The sequence below is a fragment of the Lagopus muta genome, chromosome 4 (genome assembly GCF_023343835.1).
Source record: "Lagopus muta isolate bLagMut1 chromosome 4, bLagMut1 primary, whole genome shotgun sequence".
In the NCBI taxonomy this organism is placed as follows: domain Eukaryota; kingdom Metazoa; phylum Chordata; class Aves; order Galliformes; family Phasianidae; genus Lagopus; species Lagopus muta.
Window position 1 is genome coordinate 46,352,795 of NC_064436.1, and position 27,454 is coordinate 46,380,248.

General features: G+C 39.0%; 1 protein-coding gene across 2 annotated transcripts in view; it reads left to right on the forward strand.

The window, feature by feature from the left end:
- USP46 (ubiquitin specific peptidase 46) overlaps positions 1-8,743 on the forward strand; it is a 29,479-nt gene extending 20,736 nt beyond the window's left edge. For both annotated transcript variants that reach the window (XM_048941518.1, XM_048941519.1), the window contains 3 exons: positions 224-421; positions 1,275-1,353; positions 2,335-8,743. In XM_048941518.1, the coding sequence (XP_048797475.1) occupies positions 224-421; positions 1,275-1,353; positions 2,335-2,436 (379 nt within the window). In that variant the 3' untranslated portion in view covers positions 2,437-8,743. The remainder of the gene's footprint in view (positions 1-223; positions 422-1,274; positions 1,354-2,334) is intronic.
- The last annotated feature ends 18,711 nt before the right edge of the window (positions 8,744-27,454 follow it).

Below are 27,454 nucleotides of genomic sequence, written 5' to 3' on the forward strand. Positions count from 1 at the left end.
CATTTATTGTGTTTGTAGAACTTGCACCCCATATACACGCTCTGTGTGGCCCAGAGAACTTGCAGACAGATTCAAAGCTATTGTACTTGTTAGTGTAGAAGCTACTGCTAGTATAATATTGTTACTTACAAGGTCCTTTTCTAATGCAAACATTTAATCATTAAGGAAAGAGTGGCTTTGAACTGGACAGGTCTTTACCATGTGCATTCTTATGGTGTCACAGGATGCGAGTAAAAAAGTTGCCAATGATTCTTGCCTTACATCTCAAGAGATTCAAGTACATGGAGCAATTGCACAGGTATACTAAGCTGTCTTATCGTGTTGTATTTCCCCTGGAATTACGTCTCTTCAACACGTCTGGCGATGCTGTCAACTTAGACCGGATGTATGACTTAGTAGCTGTTGTCGTTCACTGTGGAAGGTAAGACTCCCTCATGTCGATCATCTCAAACTATTACAGGTTCCAGGCATTTGTCAAGGGTGAGGCATGCCTGGCAAAATAGAGGGAGAGTGGAAGAGGGGACATAAGCTGTACTGCTGCTCCAGCTTGCGTTTATCTTGGCCAGAAGCTCTTACCCACCTTTCCTCATAGTAATCTGTACCTCTTTGAAAAATAGCACTTCAGGCACCCAAAAGTCAACAGATTGAAATCGTGTGAAAGGAAGAAGAAAGATGTCTCTTTCCTCATCACTTGGAGAACTTGGAGACAGGACTCTGTGAGGGCCATGGGCTGTTAGCAGGTAGACTCTGCAGCAGGTCAGCCAGTTCCTGTCAGGACAATGAAAATGATAGCTTTATTAAAGCTTCTCAGAAGTGAAGCATCGTTAGACATGAAACAAACAGATAAACCTTTGGGGTTGGAGAAATGTCTTGCTCTCCCTTAATCTCAAAAACCATAAATAAGTTACTATTCATGGCTCGTATTTTCAAAATATTTCCCCTTAAAATTACTTCATGTTGTTTTAAAAATATTTGCCATAGTTGATGCCAGATATGAGGAAATTGTTAAGTACTGTATAGATCAATTTGCAGATGGTCATAACACAAATCAAAACAATACATTACAAATTTAGTTGACTAGGTCATTGCAACGGGGCAGAAAAAAAATAGAACATATATACTGTACTGCTAGAGATAGGTTTACTGTATTCTTCTTAGCATGTAACTATGATTTCACCTGCTCTTATATAGACAAGCTACTTATCAAAATGGACCTAATAGTACTTTCTAGTGTTACATTGGGTTTTGAGATTTTTCTTCATTTTCTTTTTCAGTGGACCGAATCGTGGGCATTATATTACTATTGTGAAAAGTCATGGATTTTGGCTCTTGTTTGATGATGACATTGTAGAGGTCAGTATGCTGAAGCCCATGAGCACAACATTTGTGCTCTCTTCTTTGTTTGGAATTAAAGTTCTGATCCAGATCTGGGTACAGATTACTAGTCTGCAAAGCCACAGCTTGCTTGCAACGTGACATTTTGCTCGGCTCTGTTAGAAAGTTAGATTGCAAAAAGAATGATTAATGGCATAGTTCTTACCCTGTCAATGTAAAAGACAGTCATTTTATTGTAAAGCAACATCAAACATTTTATATCAGATTCAGAGTGTTTAATTTGGAATGTTTTTTATACATAATAAGATCAAGTTAATTCATTAAAACTTAAAACATACAGGAACTATTTTGCAATCTTTCACAATACCACTTGGCAAAATTGGACCGGGTAAGGTTAGGGTTGTTTGGAGTTTTACTTCTTGAACAACTAGGAGGTTACAAGAGCATCTGAATTTTTTGGTCAGTCTGGGATGGTCTGGACGAAAATTAGTGAGGCACGTGGTCCACAGCTATTACAGACTGTCTAAACATAGCGCAATTTGTTCCCAAGCAAACCCTTTATGTCACTGTGGAACCTGGCATAACAGGGGTCTTGAGTCTAGTTCCCCAGGTTTAGATTCATTGGAGTAAAGTAGGACTTCAGGACCACTGTGAATGAAGCTCCTATTGAAGAGGGTTTCTGTTGCTTTTCGGAAAGATGAGGTCACATTTGTGCTTTTTGTTTACTACTGCATTCCAAACACTGCGTTATTTGAAAAAGCCTAATTCCTTTAGGCTCTCCAAGGCAAACATTCCTTTTGATTTCAATGACAGTGATCAGTAGGGTTTAGCACCTGAACATTAATTAACATTTCACTGCTTGAACTGCAAAGGGAATTTGCTAACTGCTGCTCTGAAGCACTTAAATGAATTTGTCCTCTGTTTTTATATAGCCTTCTAATCTATGCTTGGCATTTCTTTTGCTTAGGAGTACATTAAATGATTCTATTTATTTTACAGAAAATAGATGCTCAAGCTATTGAAGAATTTTATGGACTGACCTCTGATATATCAAAAAATTCGGAGTCTGGTTATATTTTATTCTACCAGTCAAGAGAGTGACTTGGGAAACTGTGACAGCTGCACACAACAACTCTGCAGGCAAAGAAGGTGATGGCCCACTGAATTGACTTCTACAAAAACCTCATCTTGTATGGCTGAAAAATGATATATTCTGCCTCTCATTAAATGGCCTATGTGGTATTGACCGTTACTGTTCATTTTTGACATCCAGAACTTTCTTTCAGGAGGGGAGGGCAGTTTGTTGTTTTTAAGTCTGATTGAGAAGTTAATTGCAGTCAGATTCTAGTAGAGTTTATATGGAATAACACCGAAAGAATTGAATGTCAACTGTTCAACCAAATCTGGCTAGAGCAGTATTTTATGTGGAACAGCTCACTGTATTTAGGCCAAAGTTGTTTTAAGCTTTCTAAATGATTTTGGAGTGTATTGACTTTCTTAACCAATTTAAATGTAAGGGGGAAAAAATCTGCTTCACAATGACTGGAATTGTCATAGAGTATTTTTCTTGTTTTTATTTTTTTTTACATGTTACTCTCAACTGCAAAGAAAGCTAATCTTCCAAAATCATTTAAGCTTTGGGGGTTGTTAAAAACTTTCAGTGTATAATGTTAGGCCTAAAATTCACATAGAAGGATGTAAATTACAGTGGAACTAAGCAATATTATATGCCAAGACAATGTGATAGTACAGATGAGGTGAGATTTCAGAACTTACAGAGCACTGGGATAAAATCAGCAAGATGACACATGTAGCACAGAGATAAATTACTTTTATAGAGATTGAGCTTATTGTTCTGCTAAAACAGTATAACACGTTCTTGACTTCATTGATTTTGCAGAGATAACAACACTGCTCATGTGCAATGTATCCATGAGGACTGAAATTCCACAGTCCAGCTCCAGGTGTGCTGTTGGTACACTATATACATAAAACAGGCTCCATCCTACAATTTTTTTTGAATATTTGACAGCATTTTGAACAGACTTAGTTCTGCTGTTTCTGATTTTACTGGGCGAATTGGGCTGGTAACAGTAATACACTGGCTGATAAAACTATCAAACACACATACTGGAATACAGCAAAGAAGGAATGTAAAGGAATGTGTCAGCAGGGTATGAGAAGGGATGGAAAGCGGAATGAGGAAGAGGTAGCCCTGGGTATCTCTCTTGCTTGGTTTGACACAGTTGTACAGTGCTTAAACCTTAGCACCCAAATACCTGTTCAAATTAGATCAACAGCAAAGAACCTCCTGTTGTCTTCAGGGCGACAGAGAGCTGGTTCCAGCATTTTCTAAGACTCTTTGTCATCTCATGAGATGTATTTCTACTTGTTACATTTTATTGACTCTCGTTCAGTATTTATTAGACAATGTTGCTTTTGCTACTTTTCCTTTAGAAGCCTGCTTGTCATTTTGTGGCAGACATGTTTCAGAAAACTGCCTCTGAAGCAAGGCTTAATCTTCTATTCTAGTTTTCCACAGGAAAGAGAAAAATACTTTTCACTGCAATCTACTGTGAATGTGAAACACTTGTTGTTGTTGCTGTTGAATAACAGGGAAAATGAAATACTGGTTTCTACACCAACATTGATTGAACATAAATATCTACGGCCATTTTGTAAACCAATGAAATGTAGCACTTTACACTGAAGGACAAACAGAAGTGACCTTTTCATAAGACTTTTTTTTGGTGGCTTATCATGTCCTTATACCAGTACAAAAAAAAAAAAAAAAAAAAAAAAAAAAAAAAAAAAGTAACCTTAGGGTCCTTGGGTACATGAATAGAATAGCAGAGCTCTGCAGAGATCACTCCTGTGGATGAAGGTTGTTATGCAGGCTATAGATAAGCATAATTGCGATGCCGTTCTTGTTCTTGTATCAATGATGAAATGAAATGTTCTATCTGTAACACAAAAGACAGACATCCTACAGGAGACTTGAGCTCTCACTGAAGCCCAGGACGCCTTTTCCAGTGAAAAGCTAAACCTGTAAGTCTTTTTTTTTTTTTTTTAATGGATTTATTTATGTGCATTCCAAATTTCCATACTAAAAATATAATAATTAATTGCCTTTCAAAACAGGAGTGTTTCTTGCTTGTGAATGAAGGCAGTTTCCAGATCAGCATTCATCAATGTTGGTCCAAGGGTCTGTACTTCACAGTTTACTGCAGAACATTCATAGGGCATTCTTCAGTTTCCAAACAAGGAAGAAAAAAATCCTTAATGCAGCTCATGTTTGTACATTGTGCGTAGAAGTAACATTAAAATTGGTTCAATTGTAGGATATATTTAAAAAAAAAAAAAAATTGAATTAACTTATATCTGACAAAGTATTTTTAACTATTGGTTGGACTGGATGATCTCAGAGGTCTTTTCCAACCTTGGCAATTCTATGATTCTGTGAAAATGAAGTAATATTTAAATGATAAATTATAGGATGCTCTTTGCTTTTCTCCAGCTGCAAAACAGCTCTGGGTTGTAAAACATACAGATAATTGCTATGTGTTATTGAGAACAAAATTCATAGAAGAAGCTTTTTACCAAGTATGGAACCCATGCTCAAAAATGAAGTTCCCAAACCTTCTACTATAACTAACAAGAAATGCACAAGACATATGACAAACCATTGGAAATGTTCATCTCATAAAAGATCATGGAACTGATGAGACACCAGTCCCCCATCACTGTTCTGACATGAACTCTAAAATATCATGGAATGCTCACTTTAGGCTAGTAACAGCTAAAATAAGGGGTATTTTCTTTTGATCCCAAAAAGTTGCAGTTATAATTCTATAAATGATATCCAATCTACAGCATCCTGAATGTCTCAACTTCAGTCTGGCAAAAGCTGTCCATCAAAGCTGTGTGAACACTTTTGCTTCTGGTGGGAGAAGTTCTGATCTATGCCAAATTAAAAACGTTTGCATGAGTTTTGCAGGATTAGGATCTTTGCAGGAACAATAGTATGATCTACTGTGTTCCATTTGATTAAATGAAATTCAATCCGTTCTCTCACGCTTACACACAGATGTCCAGTTCCTTATGGAAGAACGGTAAAATATCTAGGACAATCACAGCTTTTCAGCCAGCAGACAGAAAATAAAAAGATAGTACCTATCTAACAGTGCCCTGTGCTTCCCTAAAATTGCTGCTTTCCTAGTATTTGGTTTTGAGTGCATTAGGTCTAGTGGCATCTGAACTTCTCTACCTCTTTCACATGCTGCTGCTGAGAAGTATTGCCCATTTATTAAACTTTAAAAACTTCTTATCATGTTCTTACTTAGAAGAAAAGAAGAGTTCCATCCTATGCCTTTTTTTTTCCCCACCAAACCCAAGGAAGCACTGCAGTGCGGATTAATCACTTATCTTAGAGGATGAGCTCAGACCTCAACTTTTCCACAGAACAAGCTGTCAGGGTTTATGTAATTTCTATTTCTGGGACACAGCAGAGGAAGGCAGAAGGAGTGATGGAGAAACATATCAGTGAAGCAGAACACCTTGTTGCAGTCCTGAAATGACTCCTGCCAATTCTATATTAATAATCTACAGTAACCACAGAGAAACAGATAGCATCTTAAAGATCTTATTCCTTCAGCAGCTGGGGTGAAGAAAATAAGGCAGTAGGCATTTCCTTCATGTTAGACTGAGTAAAGATATTAAAGATCAAAGCTGCAACTGAAATCTGTGTTACACAGTGGTTCCTAAAGTGCTGATCCTTCATCTCCAGACGTGACATGTCATTCACCCACCTGTTATAGCATCATACCTCTCAGCAGCAGACCCTTCTTGTTTAGTCTCTTTGTTTTTTTTTTTTGCTGCTTGTGGCTGGTGAGCTGGAGAAGTATCTTGCAGCTGAATGTGTACTAGAAATACTGAGAAGTTCTAGTTTTAGCTCCATTCCATGTTAGTACTTTTTATCAAATCCTGTTTTAATTTATTTCTTTTTTTGTTACTCCGTTAATGTATCTGTATAATAATTTAAGCAGTTAATATTATTAGTTCTCTATTTTAATTTTTATGTACTTTGAGTTTTTACATGTAAACAACCCAAGCACTTTAAGCATCAGCGTCAATATTGTGAAATTCCAATTGGCTTATCACTTTGCTGTTGGCTTTTTGTTTTGTATTCTTTTGCTTTGGAACCCTTTGCTTATGTTCCATCATATCAATCCAATTTCCATCTCTATGTTTGGAGTTCTAGATGGGTGGAAATTTTGGAAGCCCAGATTTGTTCATTACATATTTGTTCATAAGTAACAAGAATGCAGTATTTACTACCTTCCTGTCCTCTGACCTTGTATAGCAATACACACCTGATGAATGCAATAACACCGCATGTTTCACTGTCTTGTTTGCACTCTTATCTGCTAGCATGTCTGGAAATGACTGCAATCCTTTCATCTGCTACAGCTATCAATTATCATAATTTTGAGAAGCTCCACTTCTTCCAGTAAAAAATCTTTTTTACTAGACAGATAGTTAAACCAGTATTCAACTGATAACGCACATATTGCTCTTTGCCATTTTATCTGCTCTCTGTGCAATCTCTAACATGAGCAATCTGAAGAGCTGCATTCATTTATGGCCTTTGTGTGTGCACAAGCAAGAAGAGAAATCTTTTCAAATATTTCCCCTCCCCACTTGGTTTCGTATGAAGGGAAGATGAGAAGCAGAGTTTGCGCTGGTGTTAGAAAAAAATAGCACTCCATCTATCAGAGACACTGGACGTTCCTTATGGAGCAGTGCTGGTGGTAACCATATCAAAAAGTTACTTCATGATTTTGGGGGCAAGGGTAATTGTTAGGTTTTTAGACATAGCATTCTGTTTGATCAATAGAAAGCCCCGGAATTTTCTGTTTCTGCAGTGCTTTTTCTCAGTTTAACATGGCACTGAATATTTAAATGTCCCTTGGCAAGCCTCAATAGACATGCTTTGAATTTCTTTCCATCTAACATGCATTACTTCAAAGAGATTACTTGAACCCAGCCACAAGAACAATTTAGATTAGCACAGCCCTTTTGCTTACAAGGTCAAATAACACCTACCAGGAGGTATGTGCCCACCTGATGGGACCAGCTGGGCTAAACCAGCACCTTTTTACACACTAATGATCCTTTACCCCCTAGGAGGTTTGTTTGCTGGCTTTGCCTGAAGGATTTAATATAAGACTGCACATAATTCCCTTTATTTCAAGGTCTCAGAGTTGCTATAATTCCTTAATAAATCTACTTCATTGGGTTATCTGGGCTGGGAGTACTGCACAGTATATAATAAATTAGCTTTTCTGTGCCATTCACAGTGGTGATTTTGGCAGCCTAATGCATACGATGAAGCCTGTTACAGGTGGCAACTTCACTATATGTAAGATTATTGAATACTAAGAAATTTTTCTGTCAGAGTAGTAGGGCTCTAGTTCTGGACTGGCATCTAGCACCTTAACCCCCATCTTACCCAGATAAAGTTGATGCTTCACATTCTAGATAAGCCTACCCCATCACCCAGAGGTTCCAAAAAGGCAGAAGCAAACCCTTTGGGAAGGTGCCTTGCAGTTCAAAAGATACCTTGCCTGCCACAGTAGATAATTCAGAAATTCACTCTCTCCTATCCTCCAAATCCTTAGTACATATACATTCCTTAAAGAGGCTATGCTCAAACATCAGCTTTCTATTTGCCACTGCATTCATATTCTAGCATCCCATGATGGATTCTGTTCAAATAAGATGTTATTTTCTCATCTTCTCACAGCTCTCATTCTAACTGTAAAAGCAACTCTAGGGCAGCTGTATTACACATTCAAGTGCTTTTCCTAGACATGATTTTCCAGCTTCAGTGGTTTCATTAAAGAGCACTAACAGGAGCTCTGTCACTTACCCATGTCTCTTTGGGAGTAAAATCATCATCACTGCATGAATATGGATGTAGGAAGGGAAGAAGAAAGAACAGAGGCAGAAATACAGAAAGAGTTGGTTTGTCTGAGGCTTTGGATGTGCATATCTGTAAATATATAGTCCCTATTTAACTGGTCCTAAAGGTGCAATGGTAGTAAAACTACTTACAAATATTGTGCTAGTTTTTTAAACAGAGTAAGAGGTAGTAAAACTATTAGGCATACAACTGGGGACACAAAAATACTGAATTTCTTGTAAAGCAGACAATACACAGTGTGTGTGTATCAGAGTATCTACTCTTTTTAATCATGTACATGTAATTAAACCATGCACTACCTGCAGAACTGTAAGATAAATCTCATGTTGGATATTAAGGTTGTAACATAACAAATCAGTATTTTCTCCTGTTAACATGTTTATATTTTACATAAAATAAACTCCCTAGCTGATGTTGCTTCCATTCAGCTTGCTTTGAATTCATCTGGAGCCAGACTAAGGCTCTGGACATTGACGTTAATGGCTACAAAAATGCTTCAAGTGCAAGATGTCTTTGTGCTTACAGATGGGAAAAAAAAAAACTGCTGAAGCTTGACTTTTGTTTCACTGCAGTCATGGCATTTCGAAAGGCTTCAGGGAATATTTTACCACCAGGGCTGACCGTCTCTCCAGTGCCTTAAGGGAACACATTTTGTGTGAGTTATCTTAGTGGAATATACACATAACTGCATGACCAAGCTGTACCCGGCTAAAGCACCAACCTTGCCAAAGTTACTGAGAACACCTAAAATCTCAACAGAACAAAGAGCAGCTAGAATGTGACAACATTCTGCGACAGAGAAGAACTAAAACCCCAAGCCCTTTAGGTGAAATCTTACTGTTGCTATTGGAGTGGGAAAGAGTTTTGCTAAAGGGTCAGAGAATTGAGAGATTCCTGCACACTGTTCATTTTTCTGGAGTTATTCATTAACAAACACAATGTACTTTCTCAAAAGTGAGAAAATTAGGGGGCCAGACATTCTTGCCCTTGCCTGAATGGATTCTTGTTATTACTCCAGAATGTTTCAGAGAAGCAAAATCAAACATAGCTGTCAAATTGTCTATTAAATTTATAGCTGTCACACCAAAAGATTTATGGTGTATCAGACTATTAAAGGACTGAGCTGAAAAACACAGCTTGCAACACAAATTTCCTCTCCTTCAGATTTATTCCTAGGTTATTACAATGTAAGTTTTTAACTGAAGGATGGGGAAACCAATTTGAAATGTGAGAGATGATAGAAACAAATCTCAAATGTCAACTTTTAAAACATGATATAGTGTGCATACAAATAAAGGAAGAAAATATTCCTAAGAACTGTGCTCACTGTATGTCGGCTCCAGAAGAACTGGTCACACTTGCATTTTCCCAGGAGTTGTATAATGCTCAGCTATCTCCCTTATTTTTCAGCATGAGTTAGAGTAATTACTTTTAGATTAGACTGTGTTGTGTCCTGTATACCAGACAATTAGAGAGATGCCAAAAATATAATTTCATCTTAACTGAAAACTCAAGTGAGGTAGGATAACACGGTAAGATTCTTTGCTTAAATACACTCACTAGATGGAAAACAGTGATTAATTAAAAATAGATACATGGAAGATGTGTTTCTGAAGATGTTGATTTCCTTGAAGGTTAAACCTTTCTGAACTGTAACAAATTTAATTCCCACCACCACACACACTGCTGTTCCTTTCCACATCTTTATGCATTTGAGAAGAGGCATTCTCAGTCCACTCTCCACAACAGATGACCTATATCTCTGAGCACAATGTCAGAATTCAGATGGGAAAGAAGCACTGATGGCATTCAGTGCTGTAGAATGATCATCAATCAAAGCTAATACAGTCTTTGCTTATATCAGCTTAGCCAGCCATAAACACTTCACTTATTACTAACAAACTGAGCGTTTTATCTCACCATGAATACAGAAATAGCAGAGAAGAAGCAGCCTGGATTTTCCAGGTCGATGCAGCATGAACAGAGAGATCTACCATGATCAAAGAGAATTCAAGAAGTAGAAAGTACCAGAGATTTTGCCAAATTGGTGCAAATACAAAATAGAAAGTCCAGTACTGAAATGAAATGTGGAATAAGCCAGAGTGAAACCCTGTCCATGGAGGTATTTGGGGGAGCATGATTCAATGATGGGTCTCAGTAGGTCAGGTCAGTAGTTAGATTTGATGATCTTGAAGATCTTTTCCAATTAGAGGATTCTGTGGTTATCCTCTGGATTTCATTTTACACACATGAGAAAAAATATGCAAGTTGTCCTAAAACAACAAAGATGTCGGAAAAGAAGATACAGTTTTCACCCAATGTTGCAAACTATGCAATAGAGACTAAATTCTACCATCAACCACAGCAGTGTAGCTCTGAAGAACCTCCAGACAGGTTTGCAGTTCTATAGTAGGATTCATAAGAATCGGAGCTAGAATAAAGTTTCTTACAACTTTCTCCCAAAGCTTTCAGTGTGCAGAGCTGTGCTTTCTAGGAGTGGTAAGGGAGACCGATGTGTGGAATACATTAAGCGCAGGAGAAATGCAGGTGTGATGACCTCTGCACTCTGTGAATGTGGTTCAGGTGCACAAACAAAATGTTACACTTTATTTTGTTGCTAGTGATATATTCCTCACTGTCATTTATGAAGCATTTTTCATCTTTGAAATAGTTTACCAGTCAATAACTTTCTATCTCTGCACTTCACTGGGAATTGTACACACTGTGTGATGTGTATCAAAATCTCTACATATTTGAGACTACTGCAACTTGCTCTGAAGCTGGACACTCCTCATTCTAGATAACTTTAAATAGTAGGGACATTTTCCTCAGCTCCCCAGTGGGTGCCTTACTGACCTATTCACTTCTGGATGCAGTCCAAAGTGCAGAACTTGTAGTACATGGCTAAAGCATAACCTGATCCCTCTCTACCTCTGAAACAGCTTGGCTTGCCTGGAATGCTCCAGGGCAGCTGAGGTTGCTCAGAAGTTTTGTTGTGACAGTGCTTTACTTTCCAAGGAATGGATCAACTCTCTGGCAACTGCCAACTTTAACATGACATCAAGGAGTGTTAGGTAAAGCAGGGATGATGACATTTATTTGGTTTATTTCTCTATTCTGGATATTTCTACTGACACTTGCTGATCAACAAAAGTATACTGAGGTAAGGTCACTGGACTTCTGCTGGTTTAATTCCCACAAGATGAGTAGTTGAGACAGAGCCTAGTGCTGGCTGGGACACCAGAACAGCATCCAGTGGCGCCTCAGAAGCTGCATTGAGGACAACATCCTCCACATAGAAAGTTAAACAGAATTCTTGCCTTTACAATGATGAGTTTTTTTATACACTCAAGCAAAGGCTGCCAATTCTACTGTTAAAATATATGGAGATGTGCCTGGTCATACTGCGTGTCTATGTTGCAACATAGCTTCAAGTATCAATTAATCACACTTTTGCAATAGCACATCTCAGATTAGCGTGAAAGACACCCTCTTTTCCCACTATCCAGTTCACAGAATCACAGAATTGTAGGGTTGGAAGGGACCTCCAGAGATCATCGAGTCCAACCCCCTGCCAAAGCAGGTTCCCTACAGCAGGTCACACAGGTAGGCATCCAGGCAGGTCTTGAACATCTCCAGAGAAGGAGACTCCACCACCTCCCTGGGCAGCCTGTTCCAGTGCTCTGTCACCCTCACTGTAAAGAAGTTCTTGCGCATGTTTGTGTGGAACTTCCTATGCTGCAGTTTCTGACCATTTCCCCTTTCCACTGCTAAAAACAGTCCAGCCTCGCCACTCTGCCCCCCACACCTTAGATATTTATAGACCTGGATCAGGTCCCCTCTCAGTCTTCTTTTCTCAAGGCTAAACAGACCCAGTTCACTTAGCCTTTCTTCATTGGGGAGATGCTCCAGGCCCTTCACCATCTTCATGGCCATCCACTGGACATGTTCATCCATGAACATGTTCTCCATGAGTGGATGGGTACTCAGCCTCCCTCTTTTGAGAGACTGCAGTACCAGATCATCAGCCACTCTATTTTATATTTTATTGGACGCATTCACAGAACTCATATGCAGCCTTCAGCAGGGGATGTTCAGGAAGAAGAGACTGAATACAAGTATTCACATTGCTATGAAAATCTCATCGTGTTACATGAGGCAAATCATGCAATCTCTCTCTTCCTCCATCTCCCATCTAGAAATAAGTATGCCATTATTTATGCATCTCAGAGATGCATGGGACTAAGGTTGGAGGAGCAGAGGCTGCAGCCTCAGTCACTCACGCACACAGCAGTTGGGTCCTAACGATATATATTTTCCTTCTCACTAAATCTTCTGTTAATGAGCAGCTCTCCTTTCACAGGTGGAAAGTGGCAGACACTAAGACTACCTGACTGCTATTTGACAAGAGGAGATATTTACAAGAAGATCAGACAGCTACCCAGGATGACAGGAAATAATTCAGTGATACAAATCCACTCCCTATTTGTCCTGAAGAGGCAGTATCACTGTTGGTTTTTTTTTCCAAGTAACATGTCCTAGCATAACATCAGCCAAAGTCAGAGAGCAGAGTCTGGGCCCCGGGTGAGATAGAGGAGACCAAGCAATGGAAGTACTGCATGTTCCTTTCTACTCACTGTCTCTCATAATGGCTGTATCTGCAGTTTTCAAAGAGAAGGGAGAAAATTCTATGCAGACAGCCCATTAAAGAATGCCATTTACTTCCAAAGAAGGAAAAAAAAAAAAAAAAAGTGTCCAAGGAGAAGAAACTTCCTTCCCAAGTTTATCCAACTAATGGCAGCTATTTTTGCAGATAGGAATTAGGCTGATGGAGCATGCAACAAGCACTCTCTGGTTCCTTACGTATCTGCTTAGCTCACTTCCCCCATAAAAGATATTTGTAAAGTTTTGCTACGCATAATAATTCCATTTATGTCACAGATAATCAGATACCATCGTGTTATTTACAAATATTGTTCATTACAGATATCAGTCCTTTTTCTCCTCTACTTCCTGCAGGCAGCAAATCTGCTGTTCTATTTCCCAGGCAGATGATAAAGAATAACATCTTGGCCACAATAAATATTCAGAAAGATGAAATGAAAAGAAGAAGAGATGAAACAATAAGGAAGAAAACATTTTTTTGTTTTGGTCAAACCTTTTGCAAAGTTACTTTAGGAAGTATTTATTCTGTTACTATCCCCACATTTTATTTTCTGTGGTCTCAACAGATCAATTACTTGAATATTCCCAGCTTTCTCTGTTTATTCCACTCTACAGGAAGAAACCACATTAATTTATTTGCAGGAAGGCACACTTTCTGTGACAGGTAAAAAACTTAGGGCTTTCTCTTTTAGCTGGAAAGAACAGGAGTGGCTTATACATCAAGCTAAAAGAATAGTTTGATATAATTTTGAGCCAATTAAACCTTAGTGGTGTTCTGACCAAAGAGGTTATTTGACACAAACTACTTCTCTCAATCTAATTTTACCCCATGAAATATTTTCTGATGGAGACATAAACCCAATGGCAGTCAAATTGCACAATAGCTGAGGAAAGCAGGATTTCATCACTTCAGGCTTCTTACCTCAGACCAGTTAATTTTCCATGTTGTAGTGCTTTCCCCCTAATGAGTGGCAAAATTCCACCATTCTCCTCTGCCACTTCCCTTTCCTCAAAGTAGAGTGGGGAGAAAATACAAAGGAAAAAGGCTCAAGGGCTGAGATAAGGACAGGGAGATCACTCAGAGATTACCATCACAGCAACACTGAATCAGCAGTGGGAAATTAATAGTAAATCAACAGTGAGAAAAGCACTAGCTAGGCTAAAAACTGTGATATAATGTTATTTTTCAAGTGAGATATAGGAGAGGGAATAAAAGTCACATAAAGACCTGACAAGATAATTGAATCTGCACAACAGTAGGGATCACTCAAGGGAGGTTTAAAGGAAAAGAAAAAGATCTGAGGTGAAGAATTTAATTACATATTTATTTTCAGAAAGTTAAATGAAGAAATAACACTGAAGTGGATCTCTACAGAAAAGATCCCTTGGAAAAGTTATGGTAAGATATAGATAAGCCAGTTTGGGAGCAGCAGCATTGGGTGGTATATGTCCCAATAATGCATTATTTCTTACAGTGCTAAACAGGAAGAGAGAAATGGAGAAGAACTGTGATCAGTATCATGGTTCCTCTCAGGAAAAATACACTTGTTCTTTCTCAGCCATAAGGTCAGAACATAGACCCCAACACAGACAAAGTTAAACATATTTCACCTCCTCCCATATTCCACTCTACTCCCAGGATTCACCATAAATTTCAATGATCTAAAACTAGCAAAGTTTTGCTACAAATTGTTTTCATTGTGAACCATCCCCAGATACTCTTCCTTTTTAATAAAAATAAACTAGAGTTTTTTCCCCTGCTACTAAGACACAACTCCAGTGGCAGACATTGTCACCTCATGAGCACTACATGGGGGAGTGAAGGCATTCATCTCCCAGGGATCCAGAGCACAAGCTCTGCAGAGTAATTCAGGACTTCACACGCATCAGAAAAGTAAAACCAGCTATGAAAATGTTCCTCTGCATTTCAGCTGAAGAAAGAGTTTAGCTGAGAATCCAGCTTGTCACCAAAAATGTGGAGCTGCTTACCAAGGCTCTCCAGCCTTAGGCAGAAATAGTTGAGACGGGTTACAGACACTCAGGGCAGCTTGAGATGTTTTTCTGTTTGAGTAACGAGGAGATTTTCAAGTTTCTTTGCACAGAAGCTAGCAAATAATCCTCACAAAGAAAAAGCTGATTATTTTGCATGCCTCCTAAAATCTCTCATGGGCAGTTGTGTTCTATTTTCTTTATGTCCTACTGATCTCATAGGACTCACATAGCCCTTGGTCTCCTGTCTCCAACATCAGAGCACATGTCATCGGTAACAGTGAAGATGTTCATGTGCAAATTGCAGGGTCCTTCAGCCTCAGAAAAATCTCCCCCCAGCTCTGCTATGGAAAGAGTTTGCAAATCATAGAACCACAGAGTGACTTAGATGGGAAGGGACCTCAAAGATTATCTAGTTCCAGCCCCCCCTGCTGTGGACAGGGTTACGAACCACTAGATCAGACTGCCCAGGAATCCATGAAGCCTGGCCTTGAAATGGTGCTTTATTGAATTGACTGGAAACAAGCCAATTCATGTCAATCAAATAAGTGGGCTAAAGTTTATAGTCTCTCTAGTATAAAAAGTTGTAACATAATTTGGTGTATTCAGGAGATATATTTATGACCACTCTAAGAAACATAGACAAAGCATTTTCATGATTCTGTGCAAGACTGGCTTCCCTCTCATGACTTATTTCATGCTTTATAAAGAGTCTTCTATGTTAAAAAAAAAAATAAGCTTACTCTACAGAGCCAAAATCTCTCTACAGAAAAGCAAGTCCCTGGACTAGAGAGACCTGAGTCTGGAACCACAGATAAATTTGTGCCCGACTTTCTCTTCCGAAACCCAGTTTAAAATAGGCATAACACTCAGAGTTTCTATATTGATGGTTCCTTCAGGAAACTTGCTTCAGTAAGAATCTCTCCCAAACATTACTTCTGATTTCTGTTGAAAATGAATCAGGCTACATTCTTCATAGAATTCTTGCGAAATAAACAGATACTCCTGATTTTTATTTTTTACATAAAAAGCTTGATATGTCCTATTAAATTTCAGCCTGAAACATGGCTCCCATGGGCCTTTGCTACATCAGCTGCCTTGATGGTTGCTATATAGGTTGAGAGTTTGCTTTTAGGATCTAGTCATCTACCAATTTTTGTCACATCTTGATTTTCCTATGTCATCTCACTGTGTTTTCAGAATTTACTTGGACAATGGGTGATGTAGGTAGCAGTCACCACAGTACTCAGCCTCAATGAAAACAAGTCTGCAGGTATGGTGATATATGATAGTGGGAAGAAGGTGGATGGACTATAAGCAGGAATGGTAGGAGGCAACATAGAATGAAAAAGCGTTGGTAGAATGAGAGCAAATTATCCCTTAATCAGAGCAGCACACAGAAGCATCTAAAAATCCTTGGATCATGTTTCCAGAAATCTCTATATCAAGGCTGGAATAAATCCTAGAAAATATACAGACATAAGCTATTCTCAACAATTGTGACGAACTGATGACTTCAAGAGCTGCTGTTCATTTTAGTGTTCATTCTTACAAGACCTTTCTTACTGGACACCAAGCAAGGAAAAAGGAGCTATTCTCTTCCAAATATATGCTTTGTAGAAGAAAATGTGAACTTAGCTACACAAGAATTTTATAATGCTATCCAACTATAGTGGAATATTCTGGTTTTGTTTCCTTCCTTCATTTAACATGTCCACAAATAGGAAGGGACTATACCTCGTCTTTTTAGCTAAAAAACCTGCGTGACTCCGTGGCTTTTCTGCTTAGCAGAGAAATATTTTGCTGAATAAGTGACAAAGACACCAGAGAGTCACTGTAATTTAGTTTTGAGCTTTAACAGCTATGGTACATGTAAATATCTTGTTCTTCTGAGGGCTTTTCTTTGTGGACATTTACCAAGTGTTATCGTTAGTTTTCGGTTTCTCGGTCTTTAAACAATTATCTCAACATTCCTAGACTTTGTGAAAAGTCAGACCCAGATCTAAAAACAGTTCCAAGTTCTACAGGTTTAATATTACAACGTTTGTAACACTTGCCTTTTGTATTTGGAAGCAGCACTTGGGTCCCTACTAAATTCACCTCTGAACTGCTATGGGGTTTATGGGCCACATGCATCAAATCCATTTAGACACGAAGAAAGCTAGATAGCTTGTGCTTAATCTCCTAAAGGGTGAAACCATGGATCAGATAAATAACAAAGTTGTGTAACATGGAAAATTCTAAGTGAAAAGTCAAACCTATCTGATCAGTTAAATCATAAAGTACTTTTACTTGCTCCTCTGTTAACACACAGTTTCTCACACAAAGAATGTTTCTGGAAACATTCTGGCTATCAGGTTTGAGATCAATTCAAAAAAGTGAAGAAGAAAGAGATGGATGACTGCCTCAGACACAAACCTCAGGGTTTGCATGCATCCTGTGCTCCAGAGCATCCCACAGAGCCAATGAGAGCAAGTCTAATTCTAAGGTCACTTCAAAAAAAAAAAAAAAAAAGATTACTCTTCATATCAAGTGTGCTCCGTTATTTCACAATAGCAGCTTTTCCTCCTGTGGCTTTTTCATCCAGACAGTAACATAGATATCAACCAGAATACAGTGGCTGCAGTAGATGACCTTTAAAGGTCCCTTACAGCTCAAATGGCTCTATGATTCTAGGAGAAAATTGTGATATTATTTGTCTAACATAGTGCATTTCCTTGGCAGCAGATGTCTTTTGACATTGCTCTCATCCACTTTGTAACTGTATTTTACTAATTCTGTGGGTTGTTCTTACGCTGCCTTTCTTCCTCCCAAACCAACCTGCCATCTTTCCGCAACAGGAATGACAAGAAACCAAATAATGCAGCCCCTCTGCACCTCAAAAACTTCCAGCTGCCAGGGGATGAAACAGATCCAGGCACTGGTGAACATGATTTAATGAAAGATGAGCTCAAAACAGAACACCACATCCAATTACTCTCAATCAGCATTAATTATCATCATTAAATTCACATAATATTTAATACACATGAAAAGATGGGGGAGAAATCCTGACTTTTACACTCCACCAGTCAGCATGTTCTTTGGCATTCATTGGAGCCAGTGTGAGCAGTCTTCATTCTGCTGTGCTGGAAAACTGGCTGGCACTGCCACAAACTACGCATCTGTTAATTTTAAGTGCATATATAATACTTGTAACTAAGTGTGTGTTACTATACTGAAAAGATAGTGTAGAGATGTCAGACCCTGGCAGCTTTTGGTGAATTTCCTGCGGTAATAAGCATTCTGACAATTTTGCCTGTGCTTTCCATGACAGTTTCCAGACAACATGAGCCAGAAAATACAGAAAAAGTACCAGGTGTCTGGGGAATATCAGCTCTGAAAGGAGTGTGGCTTGTCATGAAACAGCTGGACTTGGAGGTTGGTCCTCCTTTCCCCCCCTCCTGGCCATAACTTACAGACTTCTATAAGAACAGCTTGTATGCAAAGAGTTTGAAGAGGAGCAACTTCCAATCTTTGTGATCCAGCATCCATTTGACACAGGAAGCAAAGGGAATTTGGAACAAGCATGTGTTGAATCTTAAAGAAAATACTCTAAAATTCTTTTGAGTTGCCATTCTTTTGATTGATAGAATGGTACACACTCCATCTCTTTCCTGCAAGATCCTCTCATCTCTGCATTTTGCCCCTGCAACTCTTAATTTTCAGTCTCCAGTGCTACAGGAAGCAGAAGCTAAGAGTAAAAGCTGAAAACCATGTCTATTTAATTACTTTGCGACTTCTTTCACATGAATCATAGAAATCATTTGCATTTCAACTGCCTAGAATATGTCCTGCAAAGATCTTTTGTAGGAATCTTTATGGCAACATAGAAAGGAGCAAAAGTTTTTATTTGACTGTGTACATAAAATATAAACCCACATTTTACAGATACCAGGTTATTAACTAGCCACTACCTTCTTAATCAGCCTTTTTGACAAGGCTGTTACACCCTCCAGAACAATAAAAGGTGTAAATCCTAGTCTCTTTTTCAGAGCTGTGTAAATGGTTGGAAGCCTAAGCTCTTCAACAAGCAGTTTGTGGAAAACGTGAGCTTTTCATCCTCCTTTCAAGAGCACTGAGGTTACCACTCAAAATACATTAGCCTGGTTCTTCTGCAGGAACAAAAAAGCCTTTTATAAGTATCCATCCATGTGAAGTCCTTGATGAAATAACACAACGCCCTTGAGATGGGTGGCAAAATCCATGTCTCCCAACTCCTATGTCTCTCAAAGCTCACCACAGTCCCTCTCATCTCCATCTACACTCCAATAATTTTCTCTTCATCCCACCAGCACAAGAAAACTCAGGTAATCATTCAGGCTGCTTACACCTCCTGTTACTGCAGCTATAAATGTCAGCTCTTGTTTGAGTAAGCTCTGTTGACCTGGCTCAGAATAGGGCTGAGACTTCACCTGGGTAACACCACTGACTGTTGGCAGCAAACCATCTCCCATGGAGCACACCAGTGACAAGAAAAATCTCATGGTGACAAGCATAAATGCTTTTACAAGTTGAACGGAGAATATCGCTATTATAATCCTTTCAACTGTGAGCTATTTTGTATTATCTTAGATTAGTGCAAATTACTTCATCTGTTTTTTAGATATTCAACATATTCTGCTCATTTTTATGCTTGGAAACAGGCAAGGAGTATATAATTGCTAATTAAGTGATCTGCTTGCGCTCCTTTTGCAATCAGCAAAGAAAGCTTTCCTTTGAATTCAATAGTTTTTGGGTTAAGGCTGCCGTAATAAAGCTCTGGGCCTGGTCAGTGCTGGAGATTAAAACAAAAAATGGAATAAATGCTCTTTTGGTCTTACAACTTGCTATTCTTGAGCTCAGTTTACCTCAATGGAAATAGCATTAAGGTTTAGGTACTAGCCAAAAGTTGCTTTATTGAAATGTTACATGTCAGTGTAGCCACTCATCTGAATATCACAATGTTGTCACTGATTAGTGTACATTATATATATATATATGATATATATATATATATATATATGAAATATTCAGACTCTGTTTTTTGGTTACACAGATCCCATGTGGATTTTAACAGCTACTTTACCCAGCTGAAAGTTCATAATATTATTTCTCCTTCCTCCAGGCCACCTCCATAAGTTCAAACTCAATCTGAGATCATTACAGCCCTTCTAGAGTTAAAGTGCTGGTATTTACTTATTCATGTGAGAACCACACCATATAATGAAAGTTATTACAACGAGACTGAAAAAAAGAACTCTTATCACAGCTGATAGAGTTGTCAAAAAGGAAATAAATCAGATCAGCAATGGAGACAAATAATCTGCTAAAAGATTGCATGCAAACAGTTACTATTTGAAGCCTGTTTAAAAAGTCAGGCTGGTTTATGTTCTGCTGCAACTCCTTCAAAGATTTTCTATTACATACCCAGAGATTCCTACCTCTTCTATTTGAAATTATCTATGGAAAGATTCAGTAGAGGTATTTCATCAGAGTTATTTAGTTATAAAAAGGCTTTTTTTGGGGGGGATCAGAATGTGTTGTGCACAGAGCTTTCAGCCTCACCTCTTTGCTCTGGGCCTGCCTGCCTGCCGCTAACTTTGGCATGCATTGCCAACAACATCCATTTTTTAAATTATTGTTATCTTTTTTTTTTTTTTTTTTACAAAAGCTGTGTTGGCACGCACACTTTCTGCTGAAAGAGACTGGGTCTCTTTCTACTGGGCCATGAAAACCCACTGCCTTTCAGCAAACGGAAACTACTTCACAGCCTTGATTGCAGCTGTCTTTTCTGAACAAACGTGGTTCTGATTTCAGATATGTAAGCTATACCTGACCTTGGGGGTTGGGTGCACAGCTAGATTAAACTATTTGTGAGTTACCATAGGGCTTTTGATTACATAATACCATGAAAAAAATAAAATCTATTCCATTCCTTTTTTTGCTGTAAAAAAAAATTGAAGAATTACCAATAAGAGAGAGATCCAAGTTTCTGAATTGCAGTTTTATAATCACGTGGAAAGCTGTAGCTCCTTGTTATCCCTGTCTACATGATCACATGACACAAAGAGTATCTGTACAGAATCAGCTGAGCTGGAAAGGATCCTTAAAGGTCATCTAGTTCAACAGCTCTGCAATGAACAGGGCCACCTACAGCTAGATCTGGTGGTGTTCAGTGCCACATCCAGCCTGACCTTGGACATCTCCAGGGACGGAGCATCCACCACCTCTCTGGGCAAGATCTGCCAGTGCTTCACCACTTTTAGTTTAAAAACCTTTTTCCTCATATCCAGTCTAAATCTTTCCTCTTTTAGCCTGAAACTCTCGTCCTACCACAGCAGAACCTGCCAACAAGTCTGTCCCCTTCATTCTTGCAGACCCTTTTTACTAAGCCTCCCCTTCTCCAGGTTGAGAGTACTGCAATCTCCAAGTACTGCAGTCAGTAAAGTGCACATGTAAAGGGAAAATTACAGAATAATGACCACATAAATCTAGAAATTAGACCTGTCTTTTTTTTTAACTATTACACAGAATTATTAGGAGACGCTTTTCATCATTCAGAATCCACCGCCCCCACAGGGATGAGGCTGTTTGGTTTATAAGGTGTAGGCACAATACCAAATGCTCAGCTGTGTAATATGAGGGAGAAGTGCCCCAGTGGACTCAGAGCAAGGGTGCCACACAGGGGACTTTTTGCCTGCAGATCCCCCGTACAGCTGCTGCTACCAAACATCAGACCGAGCGACTTTTCCACCACCCCTGAAATCCAAGAAAGGAGGAAAAATAAATCACATAGCTCCCCTCTCAGAGCAAATTAAATCACAAAGGCTGGCTGCATACAGCAGTAAGAAAATCCGGGCTGCAGAAAAAAATGTCATCTTCAAGATAAGGGTGTAATGCCAATATAACAAAAGATATCGGCTGCAGTGAATCACTGGTCTTATTGGGTATAAACTGATTTGAGACATTTTGACTTTGCTTTCATACAACACATTTTGGTTAATTTAATCCAGGTGAGGCATTCATCCACTGGAATAATGACTACATTTGTGTCAGTGTGTGAGTGGCAGTAATATATTTCTGCCAGTAACAGCAGAGTTATGTTAAGCAGCACAGCAGGACAGAGCATTCCTCACAGAAGACGTAAGCAAATACGTAAGCACTAAAAAAATGGCTTAATGTCATATTTGGGGGCAAACATTTCACTGACATCAGAATCAGAAAAGAAGTAAGAAAATATGTGGATGCCAGTATAACTAAGACTGACAAGAAACCTGCCTCCCTTTGAGTCTTTTTTCTTCTCTATTACTCAATACAAGGCTTTGTTATTCAAGATCAGGACTATGGCGCTTCTACAAAAGCAGCATTTCTTTAAATCTCAAGCATTAGAAATATCTTTCTGACTATTAGGATGCCCTGATGATCAGTGATACAGTCTGTAATCATTTCTCTCTTTCAGGTGGCACAGGCAGCAAGGAGGCATACAGATACAGTGTCAGGGTGACCCGGCCCTGAACACCAGCCCCCACATGAGGAGATTTTGCTCCATGGGAAAACAGACAGCAGCAACAGGAGACACTGAGAGGGCCTGAGGGATGTTGCATTTTCTTAAGTGAAGCATCCACAAAGATTGGTGGATATTTATACACCTGCAGAGATGGGGAAGGGACCTGGATAAAGCCAACTATATGCAAAAGCAGCTAAGCCTCACATTTCCACCAGCCTGGCAGCAAGATTCAGGAATGTTTGCTTACACAGGGTGCTATTAGCTGTTGTTCATGGAGGGTCACTCATAATTCAGCTAGGGAAAAGAAGATTGTCCTTTACTGTATCTCTGCAGAATACGTGAGCACAGTGTCAACAAGAACTTTATATATATGGAGATATAAGAACTTATAATATGGAGAACTTGAGGAGAAACATGACAACTCATGAGTATAACAAGTGGAAAAGGAAAGAATTCAAGACATGATAAAAGATGTTAATGATGAAGAGTACCAACCAATCACAACATGCAGCATTTTGTAATCCAACGCTTAGGCTGAAAACTCTGAATAAATGATAAATAGCTCATCTTAACACCTGAGGAAGCTTTTACCTTCTTTTGAATGTCAGAAAACAGAAACAATTTGATGAACTGTTCAGTGTAGTAGATCAGGTCCATAATGGACCTGAGGAGCTACGAGATATGGTTTAGTAGCTTCTGGTACTAATAGGAATGGGAGGGTGGTTGGACTAGATGATCTTGCAGGTCGTTCCCAACCCTGCGATTCTGTGATAATACAACCAAGGACAGAATGATCCCACCCTGTCTGTCCCATTCAGGGACAAACAATTCCCGCTTCTTTTTAAAACAGAGCAGAGTCAAGAATCAGCTATGGTTTTCACTTTCACCAAACAGAATTTTACCTCAGCTGAACCCTTTTCATGAGAACCAGAGCACTTTCTTCACCCGTAAACATGATGTCAGCATGGACTAGTCTTATAAAGATCAATAAGATATTTTTGTTATTACTCAGTTAATTTGTTTTGTACTTTCATATAGCCTACCTCAATCTACTCAGCAGCTTTCTTGGCCTGTTTTTCTTCTTTGGCACAACACCCAGTTCTCTTGTATACAGATATTTTCCAAATGCAACTCCTCTGCATCTATTTCTAGAAGACATTCACTGCAGTAACTTTTTAAAAAGAGCTTTGTTTTATTAAGATGTCCAAGTGTCACATTTCTATACCACTGCAATTACCAGGTGACATTGTTTTTACTTTAAAATATCTCTGCCAAGTTTATCATCCCACTCCGTGAATTGTAATTCTTCTGGATAAACATGTTTCAAATCTGTGATGGTATCCCTGGAGATGGTTGCCATAGTGCTTCACAGGATCTTATTTTTACTCATTTCTCTAAAGTAGGACTTTGGATCACTGTGGGAGGCCCAGGACTGCATTAGTTTCAGATTTCATTGACTTTGCTACTTTGCCCCTAGGAGGGAATAAACCTCCCAGACATATTGCTGTCATCTTTACCATATCCTATCCCCGCTGCTCAAAATTCATCTCTCAAGCCATTCTCCCCATTTTCTTATTACATATTTGTTGGAGCTCTCATTGGTTTCCATTTATTTTCCATCTCAAGCATAAGTATTCTCCACTAATTATTTCAGACTGCATTTTCTTATCCCATACACAATACAGCAAGTTTTTAAAGTTTCAGTTATGTATTCAAAGCACTTAAAAATTCAGAATAGCAAATCCACTGTGATTCCGAATGCCTCAGGTTCTATGTTTCCACATTAGTTAAGATATTCGCCTCTGTACAGTTCAGTCTTTGCCTCACACTGATAAATGTCCTCCTTGAAGCCTCTTATTTCTGAAAGTTTTAGGAAAATTGCTGAGTCTCATTTCTAAGAAATGACAGATGTAAGGACTTTCTCAGAAGCTATATCAGGCACGGAAATTTCTTTGGGAAGCTGAGCCATGTTGATGCATCTGAAGAGACAGACCATTTCCATTACCTTTGCTTATGTTAAAAGACATTTTCAGCAGTGCCTTGTCTAAACAAAATAAATGCTGAAGGATTGTTTCATACTGCAGAGGCAGAATAACATATCACAATGAAGCCTCTCCTCATAGTAGACAGAGCAATTATTTTAACTAAGCATAAATATACACATTCTATACGTGTTTTATATAACATGTTTATACACATTTTATATAAAATAACAGCAACAACTTCTCTTCTGTAGGATTTACATCTTCAGAGGCATAGCAGGATGGAGGTGATGGAAATGGCACAACATCAAACTGATCAGGGTTTTCTGGGAAACCTCTTTTTCAGACCTATGAAAGTTCAAGATCTCAAAAGATTTTTCTGCTTCTTGTCAGACAATCTTTGTACAACAGAAAAAAGCACAAAAGGTACTTCTGGGATGATTCATGGCCAATACTCCTGGTACCCTCCAGAAAAATATACAGTTCATCTCCGTGTTTGCTCGAACACAGCAGTAAGCAGAATCAGTCACACCTTTGCCCATTTCCTTTTGTAGCGGCAGATGGACCTACCTGCCCGGACAGAGCAATTGCAGCTGCTGCAGCAAAGCTAATTTCAAATCACCCACATTCATTCCCCTCTCAGAACACTGACCAAAGTACAGCTGCTGAATAAGGAAGGAAGTAGAAACCCCTGTCTGCAGTGCGTGCAGAATGATGTACCCTGCTGTGTTTATAGACCTCACCAGAGCTAGCTGTCGATAGAGAGCTGCTCTGCTTCATAGCCAGGATGCTAAGTTACAGCTGTGAATCACTGGCATTGTTTTATCATGCTGGGGAAAAATGGTACCAGTTACTGTGCATATCATATAGATTAATCTACACTGTGTCTACAGACACAGAACTGTGCCCAGAAAGCCAAGTTCAAAATCTCATCAGTGCACTGCTTATCCTAGACAAAATTACCCTGTTGATTAGCAGGACTAATCAACTTGAAAAGATGCACATCACTCTACTGCCTAATCAGAAATATTACCTGGTGCTTGGCCAGGGCAGAATTCAAATCAAAAAGAAAAAGCACTGTCAATAGGAAGGCACAGTGTCATCCATTCATATCAGTCATTGCTCATGCAATTCAATAAAAACAGAAACTCTCTTGCAATAACCTGACTCTTCTGTTTCACATTTCTACCTCTGTGTAAACTTGTACCTTTCAAACAGAAATTCTAAACTTTCCAGAGAAGCAAAAACCTACATCTATAAACATATCACAGCAGATTTACTACTCGACCAGTTATATTGTGTGCGTCTCTTAGAAACACTCAATAAAAAATTATAAATATTCTAAAAGAAGCTTCAAGTACTAAGGAAACAAATGGACCCTGGACATGGGGAAGAGCTTGGCATGGCACAGGCAGGCGCCGGGCTGCCGCACATCCTTCTGCTCACACTCCTAAGCTCGACACGAAGTATTTTCCTTTGAGGCAGCCTGCCCACATGCCTGCATGTGGCCAGGCATCCAGCTCCAAAGCACCTGCAGCCACTGAACAGCAAGAAGGTAGCAGGGTCTGAACAGGTTAGATGCACACAGATGCACGTGAGCAAAAGCAAGATCTATCAGTGAGCCCAAAAAAGCTGTGGAGAATGACTGCTTTGCAGAAAGCCTTCTCCTCCTGGTATCCCATTTCTTTCGCTGTCATGAATGCAACTGAGCATTCTTTGAAGCTGAAATGATTTCCTTTATCCTGCCTTTCTCCCACTGCCCTTCTTCTTTGCCTGGTTGAATTAACAATTCAAATTAATTAAAAACATATTCGTCTAAGAAAAAGCTCTTTTGTACTCTACATTAAGAGGAAACATCACATACTTATAGGAGTTTCATATTTAACGGGTTTTACCTTTCCAAGCTCTGCAGATTTTCCCTATGGAGAAGACTGATTTTATGTGATTATAGAGGTATGTTCAGAGCAGAATCGTCACCAAGTTTCATTCCTGCTTTCAGGAAAATGCTTTGATCTTCCTGACTCTCCTCCCATTTCAGTGAATACATTTTTTAACAAAAAGAACACATGGTAGTTTTTCAAACTATTTACATTCTTCCCTTTCAAATCCATTGTCCCTTGTCCAATAGGATTTCTACGTGCTCACAGTTCTTGGGATATTTCCTTTGTATCAGCCTGTTCCTGACTGAATTGGCTTTGTGGGGAGGGTTATGAACTTTGCACATATTACTAGCAATGCTGGCCACACTGTCTCTGCTTACTGATCTTATCATACGCCTTTTACGGTTTTCATTTTATTCTTCAATTAGACCCTTCTTCAAACCCATTCTCACACATTCCTTCCCTAGGTTGTATAAAGGAAAGGTCTTTAATCTATCCTTTCCTCTAATTGAAGCTGTCCTTCCTTGCGTGTTTCCAGTTGAATACCCTGGCTTTCATTAAACGATGTCAACAATACCCTGATTGCTGTAGCTTTCTGTTTAATGTGGTTTTGCAAGAATAATAACAACTTTTTGTCTTTTGACACAATGTGGCAAGAGAGTTTTAATTTATTGCCCTCATAAAAGCAAGCAGTGCAGTACTGATGCCTTTGAGATTTAGAGTAAGAAAATGATAAACTTCTCTTTCAGTGCTCCCACAGTTAGACACTGACACACCAATACCTTTCAACTGCAACTGGAACTTCCGCAGGTCAATCCTAGAGAGCAAACAACATGAAAAGGCAGAGCTGGGAATGAAATGATCCTTGGATCACACAGTGGTGCTGTTTGGGTCACTGAGACAGTGACAGAACCCTGGATGTAGATCTGCGTGGCTGAAGGAGCTGTGACCAGCAAATCCCAGAAATAATTCAGTGTAAATCAGTGTAACTGAGTTAATCATTCAGATTTTGTTCTCTACTGGAAATTGTCTCATTAACAGCCACTGAGGAGCTGATCAGATTAAAATAAGACAAATAGTGACTGTCTCC